This window comes from Lycorma delicatula, chromosome 1 (genome assembly GCF_047948215.1).
Source record: "Lycorma delicatula isolate Av1 chromosome 1, ASM4794821v1, whole genome shotgun sequence".
NCBI classification, from domain to species: Eukaryota; Metazoa; Arthropoda; class Insecta; order Hemiptera; family Fulgoridae; genus Lycorma; species Lycorma delicatula.
The window spans coordinates 206713530-206729352 of NC_134455.1; the positions used below are offsets into that span (position 1 = coordinate 206713530).

General features: G+C 29.2%; 1 protein-coding gene across 5 annotated transcripts in view; it reads left to right on the plus strand.

The window, feature by feature from the left end:
- Window positions 1-15823, plus strand: part of Rbcn-3A (rabconnectin-3 alpha) — a 518724-nt gene that overhangs the window by 56332 nt on the left and 446569 nt on the right. For 4 of the 5 annotated variants that reach the window (XM_075371055.1, XM_075371080.1, XM_075371085.1 and 1 more), the window contains exons 7-11: window positions 3132-3325; window positions 4322-4440; window positions 5969-6074; window positions 11518-11629; window positions 14061-14222. In XM_075371055.1, the coding sequence (XP_075227170.1) occupies window positions 3132-3325; window positions 4322-4440; window positions 5969-6074; window positions 11518-11629; window positions 14061-14222 (693 nt within the window). The remainder of the gene's footprint in view (window positions 1-3131; window positions 3326-4321; window positions 4441-5968; window positions 6075-11517; window positions 11630-14060; window positions 14223-15823) is intronic. The other variant, XM_075371071.1, reaches the window with a different exon arrangement.

The window sequence follows — 15823 nt, forward strand, 5'->3', positions numbered from 1 at the left end:
TTTTAAAAAAATTTAACAATTTTTCAATTTTAAATATAATAGAAAAATAGTTTTTAATCTTAATATATAATTTGATCTGAATAATGTGTAAAAGTAATTTAATGCAACTGATGGTGTGATAAATTTGCAAAAGCACTTTTGCATGCGTAATGGAATAAGGTAAGTGTCATCCTACTTTATTTATTATTCTGTACTTAGGTTGATCAAATAAATATTAATATATATACATGCTGAAGTTGAGATTTTTGTAGAGAAAAAGATTAATTTAAAACTCCCACTGCATGTTTTCTCTTACCTTCATAATTTCCATAGGATATTTATATCAATGGGTTCAGCAAGTACTTTTTTTTCAACGTTATTCTGTTTCCCTATGTTAGGTTAGCATGTGAAAATGGTGTAAAACCTTTATAGGTAAATACTTTTCAAGAGGTAATGAAAACAACATCAGTGATGCCCAGCTTTTTTTTTCAGTTTTGTAATAGGAAGTAGAACATTTTTAATTTAAAGACCATAAAAATTAATTAATTGATAAAAATTTAAGGAAAGTATTTTAGTTTGTTCACAGTTATTGTTAATTTATTGGTTTGTAAGGTAGGTATATTATGTATGTATTTAAATAATTCTATATTTATTTCTATACTTTATGTTTTGACTACTCTATATTTTTTAAAAATGCTTTCACTCTACTTAATATTATATAGTCAGTAATTTAAGTTATACTTTCTTAAAAGTATCATGAAGCTCTTTTCTAACAAGTCTCATATGTTTTTGATGCAATAAGTTAAGTATATTATTGGGTAACTGTTTTCTTAAGCTGGAGACTCATTAGTAATGTAATTAATAATGAGTCTATTAGTAATGGAGTCTTACGATATACTTGTCATGTATAACTTGCATGACAATTCTTTTTTTGTATAATTTCATGCAGTTCATGGTTTATTATATTCTCTTTGAGGAGGATAGCTTAGTTTCTTAGCAGTTCTTACATGTCTTAAGTTTATAGCAGATAATTTTGAGATAATCTTATATTTTGGTCATTTTTGATAGGTTCTTTTCTTTCTAGAACATTCTGCATCAACTTTTCTCAAATCTATTTAGAATAATTCTGAAGGGTCATAAGTTGTTATTGTTAATTAAATGGTGAGAACTGTTTTTATCCAGCCCTGTAAACTAATATTAATTTATATTATTTTAAATATAAATATTATATTATAAAATTATATTATTTTATAGATTTTATTCTTATTATATTTGTGATAATTTTAGATTATCAAGAATATTTATATTGTGCTTTCTCTATCGTGAAATATTATTCTTTATAATTTCTTTACTTTGCGAATTTTTTTTTTTTATAAGTTTTTCTATTTTTATGAAGTGCATTTCTTTTTCCTGAGTTGGATATTCTTCACTCAATAATGTCAGTGATATAACCTCAAATTTAAAAGGAATACATAGAGTTTAAATTATAATGCCTTAAACTCGTAGAACTTTTAATGTGTAATGAGTAAAATTTACTTGAAATTTACACTAGCGACGGTACAAAAAAATTAATGAACAAAATAAGTTGAAAAAAAAATTCTATTAAATTTAATTTACATGAGGTTATCACGTAGAAACATCTCCTGATTTAAGAACAAAACAATGGATTACATTTGTGTTTACTGATATTTCTGATTGTTATAGATTCATGAATGATCATTCAAATTGAGATTGATTATAGTTTATCAAAATATCTAACTGACTAGCATTAGTTGAAGTGAACAGAAAATTTATGAAGTTTTAATATTATTGGTGCCATGAATGGCAGATACAGTCTTTAGCTTCTACATTTTTGAATTGGTTTAAATAACTTTTTTAATTTATTTATATTAGTAATATTTAAGGTAATTTATATATGACCACATTTGCCTAATTATTTTATTTTTATTTGTGAATTTCATATTATCTAAAAAATTCCTTTTAAACTTAATCTACTAACTCTCAAAAATGTTTAACCTTTTTATCATATTAAAGCTTATTCTATTTTTTATTATAAGTTTGAATTTATTTAAAGAAAACCTGTAGGAATTATGGTGATCAATCAGTTTACGTGTAGATGTTCAATAATTTATGAATAGATGTATAAAATATGGTTGGCTCCTATTGTGTATCTAAAAGGTGAGTTTCAGCTGTTTTTTAAGTATGATTTGGAATATTTCTGAGTCATTTTTAATAGAGTGGCTACTAAAAGTTACTATTCTGGCTCTTTTTAAAGCCCAGACGTCTTTTTGCCTCTGAGTAACCTGTACCGTGTAAAATCGGTATTACATTAGATACATAATTTAATAATTATCATCATTTCACATAAGTGTGTGAATACATAGCACTTGTTCTCACGGCAGTTTTGCCATGTAGCTAATATATTTTTCTTCAGACAGAAAACCAAGATTGACAGCAGTTGTAATTAGAATTTTTTGCTTCACAATCCTTTTTCTATCCTGCTATTAATTAAAATTTTGTTCCTACCCTAAGTATTGTTTAATACACAGTTTTTTATCAGAAAAAAAGTCCTGACTTCACAGAGAGCCAAACTAGCTCAGGGAAGAACGTAAATTAACAGCTAAAACACTTTTTTTAAATATTCTTATACTAATTTTTTTGTAACCTAATAACAGGGTATTTTTTTGTATGTAAGCTGTTGTAACTCTGAAAGATAATGAAACTATCAAGAATAACACAAAAAGTACAAAATTAATCTGCATAAAGCTTTTTTCTGTAAAATGGTTTGTAAGTGTAACTCTCTAAAACAGTCTTTAACGATTTATGACAAACTATTTGTTCAAATTTTTGTCATTCATGTTTTAACTTGGATTGTACAAAATGAATATCTATATAACTTATTTGCTATATATGAAAATGTTATATAAGGATATGTTCATTATTTACAATTTTGGAATTGCAAAATGATTGAAGTGTCACTGAACACAAGGTATTGTCTATAATATGTTATGAGATTACATTTCCGTTAAACAGTATATTACATTATTCTTGTAATTATATTGATAATCAACTGTCCTTAATGATGTTAATTAACATTTTGTAAATTGATTGGTTTAATTTGTCACTAATGTTTATAATTTTTTTTTTTGTAGAACTTGTTTCCATATTCGCCGACATGCAAAACATCAGCAGAATCAGTCAAGTGGTCCTGTCCCCATACCAACATTGCCATCAACTTACAGTGTTCACGACTTTCACAGTTATGGTTTCCATGGTACTGGTGTCACTCCTGGGTTACATTTTCATCTAGCTGCTAGCATCAACGCCGAAACTGGTAACATTCTGAGTTAGTCGATTGTTGATGTTGCTATTATTAACTATACTAATAACTCTGTGGCTGTTATTTTTTCTTTATATTGATAATACTAGAATAAATAATTGATAATAATTAATACAAGACTAATCATTTTTATTATTACTCCTGCTGTAGTACTTATGTTTTAATGGTGTAATAATGTAAACACTCTCAGTTCTGGTTAAATTTAACATTGTCATTCTTTCTGGTCCTCTGTTTTCTGTTTTCACAGTTACGCATCTTATTCATTCCTCTTAATTTAGCTTTATCTTTTTATCTATAACAATTTCACTCTTATATTGTTGAAATTAATAACTTTTTAACATTTTCTTTTATTGTTAAGCTATATTTCTGTAGTATTATTTTATATTAACAGCTAGTCAACATGAATGTTTTCTTACAGTTTGCGTTATTATTGGTGCTTCTTTTTTTTTTTTAATATTTTGATTACGTTCACTACTTTATTCACATTTTATGTAAATGTTGGTCTAAGATTGCTCATTTAGTTTAAAAATTAATTTATCTTTTTTTTATATAATTTAGTTTGTTTTTTTTAACTTAACTCTTGTTACTTGAATAATTACAATCAATATGCATCTGGCATGCTGAGATCTGTGTCTGTCTTTGGTTGTCTTTATTTGTCTATACTAGTTATGATGTAATAATTTAATATTTTATTGTTACCTAATTGATTTTATTTAGTGTTGTGTTTTCTTTACCAATGTTTAGTAAAAAGGTGGTTATTCGTATTTCCAATTTATTATTAAACAGCCAAATTATATTATTGATATATTGTAGTTTGTTTTTTATTATTCTGGCAGTAATTTATTCTAAAATGAAAATTAAAAAAATGTATTCCCTCTTTTCTAAATAATGAATTTTTCTAACCAGACCTCTATGTTTGGTATAATTACAAAAATATCAAATTTTAGCAAACTGAAATTTCTTATGTAACATTTGTAAATTACTTTTTATTTTTCATTTTAGACATTCCTCTTGTGCCAAGCCTAGTTACCGGTGACCCAGAAAGAGAACCAAATTTTGTATTGCACTGGCTGAACAATAAAGAAATGCACTTCTCTTTGCAAGCAGAAGCTATATTACATGTAAGTAAATTAGTATTTAAGTAAATAGTATTTTATATTTTAGAATATATACTTCTCAGATATTCCCTTCCTTAATTATATTTCATGAACTTGTATACCTTGGGGTATGGTGTTATACTAGGCCTCTATCCCATCATTTTTGGATCATTTTCTTCTTCATTCCGTTTTATCTATGTTAAATCCATATTTTTTTGTTTTGTGATGCAAACTGTAGCAATTTACATTTTTTTATATTCATTAGGTTAATTTTGATCATACTAATTGACAAAATTGATACACTGCAATTTCTGTTATCTTTAGGTTTAAAAAATAATTATAACGTACTTTCACTGAGAGTAATTAATTGTAGTAACACTTGTATTTTTCATAGATTGAGTAATTAACTGGCCTGCTCACGTGGTTATGGGTCAATCCATTTGAAGTATCCCAAGAAAACATAAGCTGGTTGCTTGACCACTTCAAAATAAATTGAAACTTACCCTCTTGTTTCCTACATGTCCAGGATCTTAAACCTATTTTTTTTTTTTAATTTTTTATTTAAGCAGTTTACTTGTGGCAGCCATTTTTGTTACAGTGCGTACACCTATTTTTGTGATTGTAAGGGTTTACGAAAAAAATCATAACTAAAAAACCATTGATCCTGGAAGGATGAAACAAAAAGAAATTTATTCATATTTTCTCAAGTAAAAGGTTGGTTCAGTGGTTTATTTACCTATCTCTTCTTTCTATGAGAAAATTGCCGATAAAGTTGAACATGAAAAACTGTGAAATTTCATTTTTGGTAATTTTTTTCAAGAGGCAGGGCATAAACAGTCATGGCATGGCATAAACAGTCGGAATTATTTTTTTATGTGTAGGTATATGTTAGTAGTCTTAACTATAAGTAATATGAATGGTAATATACTTACCCATAAATTTTTGTGAATTTTTGAAAACTAAATTTTATTTAAAAATTCAAATTTTGGTTTCAAATAACTCTGGTGGGGGGTTGGTGATAAAAATCTAAAATATGCGCAACTTACAGTGTTTTTGGCAAATAAAAAAGTTTCTTGTGTGTTGTACTAATACAAAAGTTTATAACCTCTCAAAAATCATGAAAAACTTCTTAAAAGTGATACCATATTGACTCACTAAATAAGTGCTCCAAAATCCAAAATTGTTGATTAAATAAAGATTTTTTGAGAAAACAAAAATTAGGTGAATTTTTTTTATCAAACATCATATATAGTGGGATACAATACTGAAGTGCATTAATAGAAATTTATTATTGCATTAAAAAATAAATATTTTTAATTTTACTTAAATTGAAAAATTGTATTTAAATACATTCTAAGTAATGTATTTATTTAGTCTTAAAATTTTCTATTAGAAAATTTTAACAACAATGTGTTGTTTTATTGAATATTGGATTTTGATTTGTGCATGTAATTTTTTTGAAATTTTATTATTTTTTTTAATGAAGTTATTTTTAAACTAACTAGGTTTTAAAAGTTTTGTGTTATTGAAAATTTGACTGAATTGTGTTTAGGATTTAACAAGAAAAGTTGTTGAAAAGGAAGAAGGACTTGGATTAGATTCAAGTAATCCTGAATCGTCTGAGCAACATGATTCACAACACGATGAACATACTTCAGGTATGTTAATAACTTGTTTCTGGTTTCCTTATAATCATTAATAGTATAAGAGGATTTGTAATATAAATTTTCTTTATTTTACTAAAGTAGTATCCAACACATTAATATCATTTATACGAGGCATATTCATAAAGTAGGAGTGTTTGGTCATTAAAAAAAATTAACTCGTGAGAAAAGGTTTTTACTTATAGTTTTAGTTTACTACATATCTACTTCACTTTTCCACATAATTGCCAGTCAGTAAGCACTTTTCGTAATGCTGTACCAGTTTCTTTAACCCCTCTGCGTAAAAGTTTGCTGCCTGGGAATTGAACCAGTTGACAACTGGTTAACCTTATCATTTTCAAACCGTTGTTGATCAAGCCACTTTTTCAAATGCTAGAAGAGGAAGTAGTTGCTAGGTGAAGGGTCAGGACTATATGGAAGTTGGTCAAAAAGTTCCCAACAAAAATCTTGAATCTTCTTGGTTAAGGCAACAGTGTGAGGATGCGCACTGTCATGAAGGTGGATTGTACCACAACAGTTTCCCACGTTGTCGATTTTGGATCGCACATCTCAGTTTGGTGAGTGTTTCGCAGTACACATCAGTTGTAATTGTTGATCCATGTTCCATGAAATCAACCAAAATGATACCCTTTTCGTCCCAAAAAAATGGGAGCCACCATTTTTCAACTCGTACAAAGACTGCTTAAACTTTTTCAATTTGGGGAACTTGAATGGTGCCACTGCTTTGACTGTTGTTTAAATTCTGGGATGGTATAGGATATCCACATCTCGTTGCCTGTAACAATGTTGAAAAACAAATCATCTCTATCTAGTCGATAGCGATTAAAAAAACTTGTTCATTGCACATTATTTGGTCTTTGTGTTGATCAGTGAACATTTTCAGTACCCACCATGCTCACAATTTGTGATATCCAAGGTTTTCTGTGAAATCTTGTAGATAGAGGTGCGTCCAACATGCTGAAATTCATCAGCCAGAACACTAATCGTCAATTGCCGATCACATCATACTTTTTGGTTCATTTGTTCAATGATTTCATCCGTCTGAATACTGGGCCTGCCATTTTTAAAATCTCAACACCACTCTTTCAATCATTACTGTAGGTCCATACATTAGGCACAACTCCTGATGAATTTCAGCTGCTGAAGATTCTTTTGCACACAAAAATCGAATCACAGCATACACTTCACAACTGGTGGGAAAAATGATTGTCACAGATATTGTGATCTGCATTCATAGGCAGGCAAATGACTGCTGAATAAAAACAAAAACAACTGCTGTGGCTTCGTAAATAGCCGATAAATGGCCCTGCACATGTGAAACTGTGTTCAGACCCACTAATATTTAAATACAAGCCGACACCCCCTACTTTATGAATATGTCTTATATATATATTCATGTTTTGTTGTTTGTTTTTTTTTGTAGTTCATATAATCCTACAATGTAGTCCACATTCATAATGTAAAACATTTATTGTTTTAATGGTAAATGTTTTATATATATATTACTGAAATTAATCTTTTTGAGATTCATATTATTCCTCTGTACTATTAAATTATATTTAAAAATTTTAAATATTACATCATTCCAGGACCAGACTGCAGAATTTGGATATTCATCCATAATAAATTTCAAAATTCTCAAAAAATAGTTTTGACAAATCAATGAATCATACAGAAATACGTTTTAATATAATTATAGAAAAAAACAACTGAAGATTCGGGATTCCACAAAAATTGATTTTTGGAATTAATATGCTAAGTTTAACTTACCTATTTACTGTGTTTTAGTGGTTTTTCATTTAGTATTAAATTTTATTAGCACAGTGGTGGTAATAAAATAATATAATAATTAATTATTTGCACTTTCAACAAAAAAATATATATTTCTTTAATTATTGGTTGTTTAAATGAAAAAAGATTCTCAGTAGTAAGATTTAATCCTGATTAATTATTATTCCAGGTTATAGCAATTGTCTGTTATCCCTTCATTAGGCTTCAGGCATACACTAAAGTTAAACATGGAAGAAAGTTTATGTAACAATTAAATGGTTTTGTTAGGGAGCAGATTACTTTTAAATAAATATCTAAACTTTTTTACTTTTGGAACATGTTAATAAAAGCAGTACTCAAGTTAATCTCATAAAACATTTTAACATTTATCCCTATTAGGGTGTGTTTTCTGAGTGGCATGAATTTGTCCTGTAATATCCTTATTTAGGTTTTTCATATGTTTCCAAATTGATAGGGCTTTTTTTTAGCTTGCATTAATTATATTTTTGGCTGGTTATCTTTTATTTATAAGACTCATGGGTTCTTGTATTATATTTTCTTTTATCTTTCTTAAAAAGATAAGGAGAAAGATCATTTGAATTAATGTATATACAAGGTGTTTTCAAAAAGTAATGAGAATTTTATTTACTTATCTACATTCATGTTATCTCCTTCAAAATAGCCCCCATTAGAATACACTTATGCCAGCGCTTTTTCCAATCCCTGAAACACTTCGGCAACTCAATGTTTGGAATAGTGTTTAGCTTTTCAGCTATTTGCTTTTAATCTCATCTATGCTTGTAAAACTATGGCCCTTTGAGGTTCTCTTTATTTTTGGGAGTAGGAAAAAGTCACACAGGGCCATGTCGATGAATATGGCAGCTGGGGTATCATTACATTGCTTTTTTTGGTCAAAAGTTGATGAACAAACAATGAAGTGTGAGCAGGCACATTATCGTGGTGCAAAAGCCATGAATTTTTTCACTACAAATTGAGGTGTTTTTTCAGATTGCTTCACGCAAACAGCATTTAACATTAGGTAATACTTGTTTGATCTTGTGGCAAAAACTCATGGTGCACTATGCCATTAAAAGCAAAGAACACAGTGAGCATAACCTTCACATTCGACCATACTTGTCAAGCTTTTTTCGATCTTGATGATCCAGAAAGCCTCTACTGGGATGATTGAGCCTTAGTTTCTACATCATATCTATAAACCCATGTTTCGTCACCTGTTATGATGACACATTTCAGTAGTTCTCCATTGTTGTTGACTTCATTTAGTGACTCCTGAGCAATTTCCATTCACTGCTATTTTTGTTCGAAATTCAACAAATTTTGCTGTCACCATTTCATACCCAAAACATCCAAAAAAAATTTCATGGTATGAGCCAAATTGATATCCCAACATCATTAGTGATTTCTCTGATTGTGGTTCGGCGATCATTCATAATCATTTCTTTCACTTTTTCCACATTTTCATCAGTTGTTGATGTGCTGGAGTGTCCAGGGTGCTCGTCATCTTCAGTATCTTCACAATTTTTTGGCGCTTATACCACTTGTAAACCCTTGCTTTACTCATAGCAGGCTCACCAAAAGCAATATTTAACATTTTTAAAACATTGGCACACTTATTCCATTCTTATAGCAAAATTTAATACAAATTCTGTGATCCATTATTTATACAAATTAAAAAATCGCCAAACGTACAAAAACACGTGTTATCCTTTTAACAGCTGACAACAGACTAAACATCCAATATGGCTAACAATGCACAGATACTTTTCAGACATGTTTACTTATACAATGAAAAAAATCCCGAGAATCAGACTGATACAACCCGCGAAATTTCAAAATTCTTGTTGCTTTTTGAACACACCTCGTATAATGTACTAATTTACTTTGATAAAAAATGGTAACATGTAATATTATCATTTATCTCTGTTATTAAAAAAGTGTTATTCTAATAACGGTTTATGGTATTGATTCATTGATTGTTTTATCTGTTTTCATTACGCTTGAATATTAGTCACTAAATTTCTCTGCCTGCAATATTTTTATTATAAATATCTAATGTGTATGATATTTTGAATGTAATTTTAAAATTATTACCAAATATAAAATTATGTATTTTTAATAATCTGAATGTTTTTAGGTTAAGACAGCTATATTTCAAATTTAAATAAAAATATAGAAATTGATGAAGTAAAGATGATTAATTTTTCCAATTTAGTCGTACAATTGTTAGGATTTTAGTAAAGAATTCTTTATTAACATTTAAAAGGCTTCTCTTTGCTCAAAATTCAAGTAACTGTTAATATACAAGGGTAGCCCAGAAAGTAACTGAAGTTTATGCCTAGCATGAAGATGGGTGGGTATAGAGCTGCCATCTTGGTGTCAAATGTTTCTACATTCAGTACACATCAAGCTGTCATAGTGTGTAGACTGTGATTTTTCTACTTTGTTGTAAATTATTGAAATGTGCACTTCAATAGTAAATCCTGTAAGTTGTGAGATGTATTCAGTGATTACTGGCAATAAACTTCAAACCAATTGAAATTCATCAGCAACTTTTTGATGTGCACGGAAATGAAATTATGAGTGAAGGTGGAGTGAGGCAGTGGTGCATTCAGTTTAAAAAATAGCCGCACCAATGTTCATGATTAGGACCACAGAGGTTGACCTAGCCTTGTGATTGATGAATTGACAATGAAAATCAGTGATAAAATTTGTGAAAAATCACCGCATTATGATTACAGAACTCTCGCTTCATTTCTCCCAAATTTCTCAAAGTTTACTGCATCAAATTGTATTGGGGAAGCTTCGTTATCATAAGTTTTGTGTAAGGTGGGTGCCAAAAATCTAAGGCGGCAGATTTCTACAAAGAAGGAATTGAAAAGCTTTTACGCATCATTATAAGTTCCTCAATTTAAATGGTGAATATGTAGAAAAATAGTTTAAGATTGTCCTTTTCAAATATGTAATAAAATTTCTTTTTTTTATTTCTAAACATTAGTTAATTTCTGGACAGCCCTCATGTAAATGATGATTGGAAATGGTTGCTTGGATGTTCCATTTGCCCAGTAAAAGAAAGTGAACACATTACAAAAATTTAGACTTATACTAACTGAATCAAATCAAAATGCTTACTGCTTTTAGACAGATAAATAATTCTCTCGCAGTTTACCTCAAAGGATTTGAAATTGTAAAACCCATAATAATAGAGTTTTTGTCAATAATGAAAGTACCCCAAGGTGTAATAAGATTATGGAGCAAATCAATAAAAATGACTGACTCATCCAAAACCACAATTGTATTACTCAGATGTGTTTATTCCATTCTATAAATTACCTATTTTTATTTTTTTTAGTTAGGCATTAACTTTCAGTTAAATTTTTACTGTGAGAAAAATTGAATTTTGGATTAGTAAGCAAATTGGAAGGAAATCATGTACTGCTGTTCTCAGGGTTTTCCATATTCTGCAACATTAAGATTGTATTTATCACTGAGGGCTATATTTGTGTATCAATATAAAAGTTATTGTCAAAACTAGAAACATTAGTTTTTATAAGGCAACAGGTTTTTGTGAGTATTCATCTTTATTTGGTCCAAATGAAACAACAAAAATTTCTTAAATTGTTTTTAACATGTTTTCTTTTTTTTCCAGGAAAAAAACGAGCTCAAGGAAAAATTGCTAAGTCACTGTCACAAGATGAGAGTGGTAGTGATGAACATCATGCTGCAAGTAGTTTTCCTTCTAGTAGCCACCAGACACTTAGGTGAATATTTACTTATTTTTTTATCCATCCTTACTACTATTCTAGTCTAGTATTACAGTCTGAATAAATTATATACCCATTAAGAGTTAGTATTAAAGTGTACCCTCATGACCTGATGGTTTTGCAACATCTGGTATACAACAGCAAGAATCATACTAGAAATTAAAGGATATTAAATAAAGGTAATGTGGTATGGTAGACCCACTCCAGGTTTATTAAACTGCTTTCCATTGATTACTGATCTTAAACAATGAAAACAGTTAGAAGATGGTTTTCAATGCTTACAGGTAATATTAATTAATAGCTAATAATTGTAATCTGTCATCTCTTAACTGATTTCCAGTCGTAATAAAATTATTTTTATTTTGGTGTAACAAGTTGAATCTTGAAATCAAATTATACTTTTTTTGGTGTAATTAGTCATGCTTTTTTCTTACTGTTAGTGTTATTTTCTTTAAGATTTTGGACATGTACTTTACTTTATATTGCTTTTGCAGAAAAAAGATATTGTTAAAAACTATAAATTCTGAAACAATTTTTGCCTTACTCTTTCTGGGCAGCCATCATCAGTGATTGGTGCTGCTGTTCTCACTGGGATATTATACATTGTATTATATTACTGATGTTATTTATCCATATGAAATAAATAATCACATCAAAACACAAGGATAAATTAAATGAATTTCAATTCAAAACCAATACACTTTACATATTCGCCTAATAAAAAACCGACTTGCACTAACATTACTTAAACCAGAGTGAAAACAGAGCAACAAATCATCAAAGATGATCACAAGAGCATGTGAAAATGTTTTAAAGTTATCAAAAGTATTTCATTTATGAAATTGGTTCAATTTGTCATTTTGTTTACTGCATCTTATGAATATTGACACACCTTCTATATTTCCTATTTATCCATGTTCTTATCCTCCATGGACAATCAAACTTCTAAATTTTATGTTTAACCTCATGAAATATAATAAAGAATCAACGCCACCTGTTTTCTTTCAGCAAGTGTTTAACCATATTCTCTTGAAGGCAAACCCAGATTCAGTAGTATACATGGATGAATCGAAACAGAATGATACCGTTGGGATGCGTGTTTGTTGTTAATGTCCGAATCTACATGTTTGGTTTACTCAGTCTTTTGAGTGTTTACTGCTGAACCATATGCTATACATTAAGCTTTGAATATCATTAACACTATGTATTGTCGTATCCTTATTTGTAGTGACTCGTATAGTGCTCTCCAAGCCTTAGAAAACTTTTATTCCAGGTATCCTATCATCACTGAAATCTGCAATACGATCGCAGAGTTGAACCATCGCAACACACAAGTGAGTTTCTGCTGGATCCCTAACAACATTGGCATTCCGGATATTGAACGTGCAGAATCCTTCACTATCTGTTACTATATCCGACTTTATTAACATACACTTCGTGCGAGGTGGCAATATGACTGGATTGCCACGGTAGATAACAAACTTCGACATGTCAATGACACTGTGTTGCCATGGGATTCCAGCTTCAGACAATTTCATCGAGAGGAGGTGATCCTCTGCCAATTGCAGATAGGACATACAAGAGCTATTCACGGGTACCTGAAGTCAGCAGAAAATGCACCGATATGCATACGACGCAAGTGCCACTTGATTGTGCGCCACATCCTTGTGCATTGCATATGTTTTGTGGCCTTACATTATAAATTTAAAATGCCCAGGAATTTTCACCAAAATAAAGGAATACATTTTTATTTTATTTTTAACTTTCTTCTTTAAGTTTTTATTTTGTTTTCATTTTTTATTTTATTATTTTTTGTATTATATTTCATGTATTGTTTTCCAGACATTTTTATTTAATTTTTAATTGTGAATTTTTAAAATTTAGTTTTTTAAAGCAAATACATTGTGTTGGGGCAATGATAACGCTGGAGCATTTTTCGCCCAGCAAAAACTCAACAAAAAAAAAATTTGTTATTCAAAATTTTATAATTCTCAACTTTTTAAAACCATCTATTGTGATCAAACACAACTAACTTCAAAAGGATAATCCCCACGATATGTAGGGTGATTGAAATAAATATAGTTTAACCAGATTTACATTAAACATGGTCATTGTGTTATATTTCTGTAGGGATTCCCTTCACTTGCATTCTGATTATTTCATTATTTTGGAGGTTATACGTTTCTTAGCAGCATGAGAGCACGCAACTAAAGGAAAGTGAAAGAGGTTACTGTTTGAGTGCATTAGTGCTGAATGAAGTTCAGTTCATAGGATACAAGTTAGAATACAACTTTTATATTATATATATATATATATATATTCTAATTAAATTTACTTAATGAAAATGCTTTACTGTTTAATTTTTTGTGAACATAATGGTAATGCTATACACAATTATGCTAATTTAATTTATTTTCTGTTATTTTAGCAATGCAACTTCAATTAATTCCTTAGCTACAGATACTGGGCCAACAGTTGGTCATGTGCCTGATTCATTAGATACAAAGATTGAATGCCTGTTAAGAGACTGGCACCATAGTCCTGATTTGTTGTTTGCAATACATCCAATCGATGGAAGCTTCCTTATATGGTAAATTTTCTGTATATCATCTTGATAGTCATTGAGTGATCTATATTTTATTAAATGTACATGATTGATACTAGTTTTATGATAAACACCATTTCACTTGAATTATGTAATATTTACATGAATTTAACTGCATTTACAATTAATAGGATTGTCACTAAATTTATGGATTAGAGTTATCAGTCATTCTGTCTAATATTATTTCCATAAATAATTATCTTATTGATGAAGAATAACTTCTGTAATATATTATATGAATGAAAATGCTTTTTTTCATGAATTAATACAAACATTTTCAATATATACGAGAACCATTTAAAAACTAAGAAGATTCTGCTATAAAAAATTGTTTTGTAATTTTTCAAAAAATTTCCAATAATGTAAAAATGAATAACTTAAATGAATGTTGTTCAAAGTATTTTCATACTTGGATGTTCAATTAAACAGATGAAAACTGTGAAAGATGATTTATAAATACAGTAAATGTTGATTGCAGTATGTAATAGCATAGCTTTGTTAGACTAGTACGTTTGTGCAGGTGTTAAGACAGTACAGAAAGTAAATTTTTTTTTATCTCTGTAGTACAAACAGTTCGCATTATAAGTTGAAATTGTAAAAAGAGATGTTTGAATTTCACAACTGTGTGAAAGATTGACAGTTTGGTGTTCAGGACTATGTGAAAAAAATGGGAAAGATTCATGTTTTCATTAATATATTTTAATTACAGAAACTTCTGATTTGTATTTTTTTACTGAACAGTATGGCTCATATCGCAGGCATTTAGGCTGGGCCACACTATTTTAACTTCTCAGTAGTTTCCAATAGTAGTTAGTTAACCGACCATTTGAAGTGGTCAAAATAATAAGTTAGAAACTTTTAATTAATTGGAGATTTTGTGATGTTTTCTGTTTTATTGAAACACGTAAATCAGTGTTAACAGAAAGTACAGTTATTAAGCTATTGATTAATTTTGTTCAAAAGTGAGGTTAGGTTTTTTATCTGCTGTTCTATGAGGTTAAGGTTGATGAGGTGATCACTCTCTCTTTTCTGTTTAGCTTCTCGAACCACCGTAAGGTATTACTTAAGAGGATGAATGAGGAAGATATGTATGAACGTAAACTGTGAATGTCTTGTACCAGTCTCAGGTCAATCATTCCTGAGATGTGTAGTTATTCTCTGAGATGGGGTGATCACTAAGTACTTCTAACTAGACTCTGCCAAAAATTTTAATTTCTCATGAATTGCTCTTTTTAGATAACATGAACCTTAAGATTAAATAGCACTGAAATTAATTTTTGAAGTCTAACCTAATAGCGATGTCTTAATGTAAAGATTGTTAACTTGCTTTATTAACATCACTAATGTTTGACTAATCTACTTAAAACTACTGCATGCTGTAGTTGGTTCTTTCAATTTCATCTATAATAGAATAAGGTAAGTATGAGAAAATTTGCTAACTCATTCCTAAACATCCCTGTATGTCTGTTAAGACAGGCCAAAAAATGTTACAAGTAAAATGGTTAAAACTGCGGAATGCTAAAAATAAATTACATCTTTAAATATTTTTTTCTTTATTATCATCTTGGAAAGTTAATTTTTATACT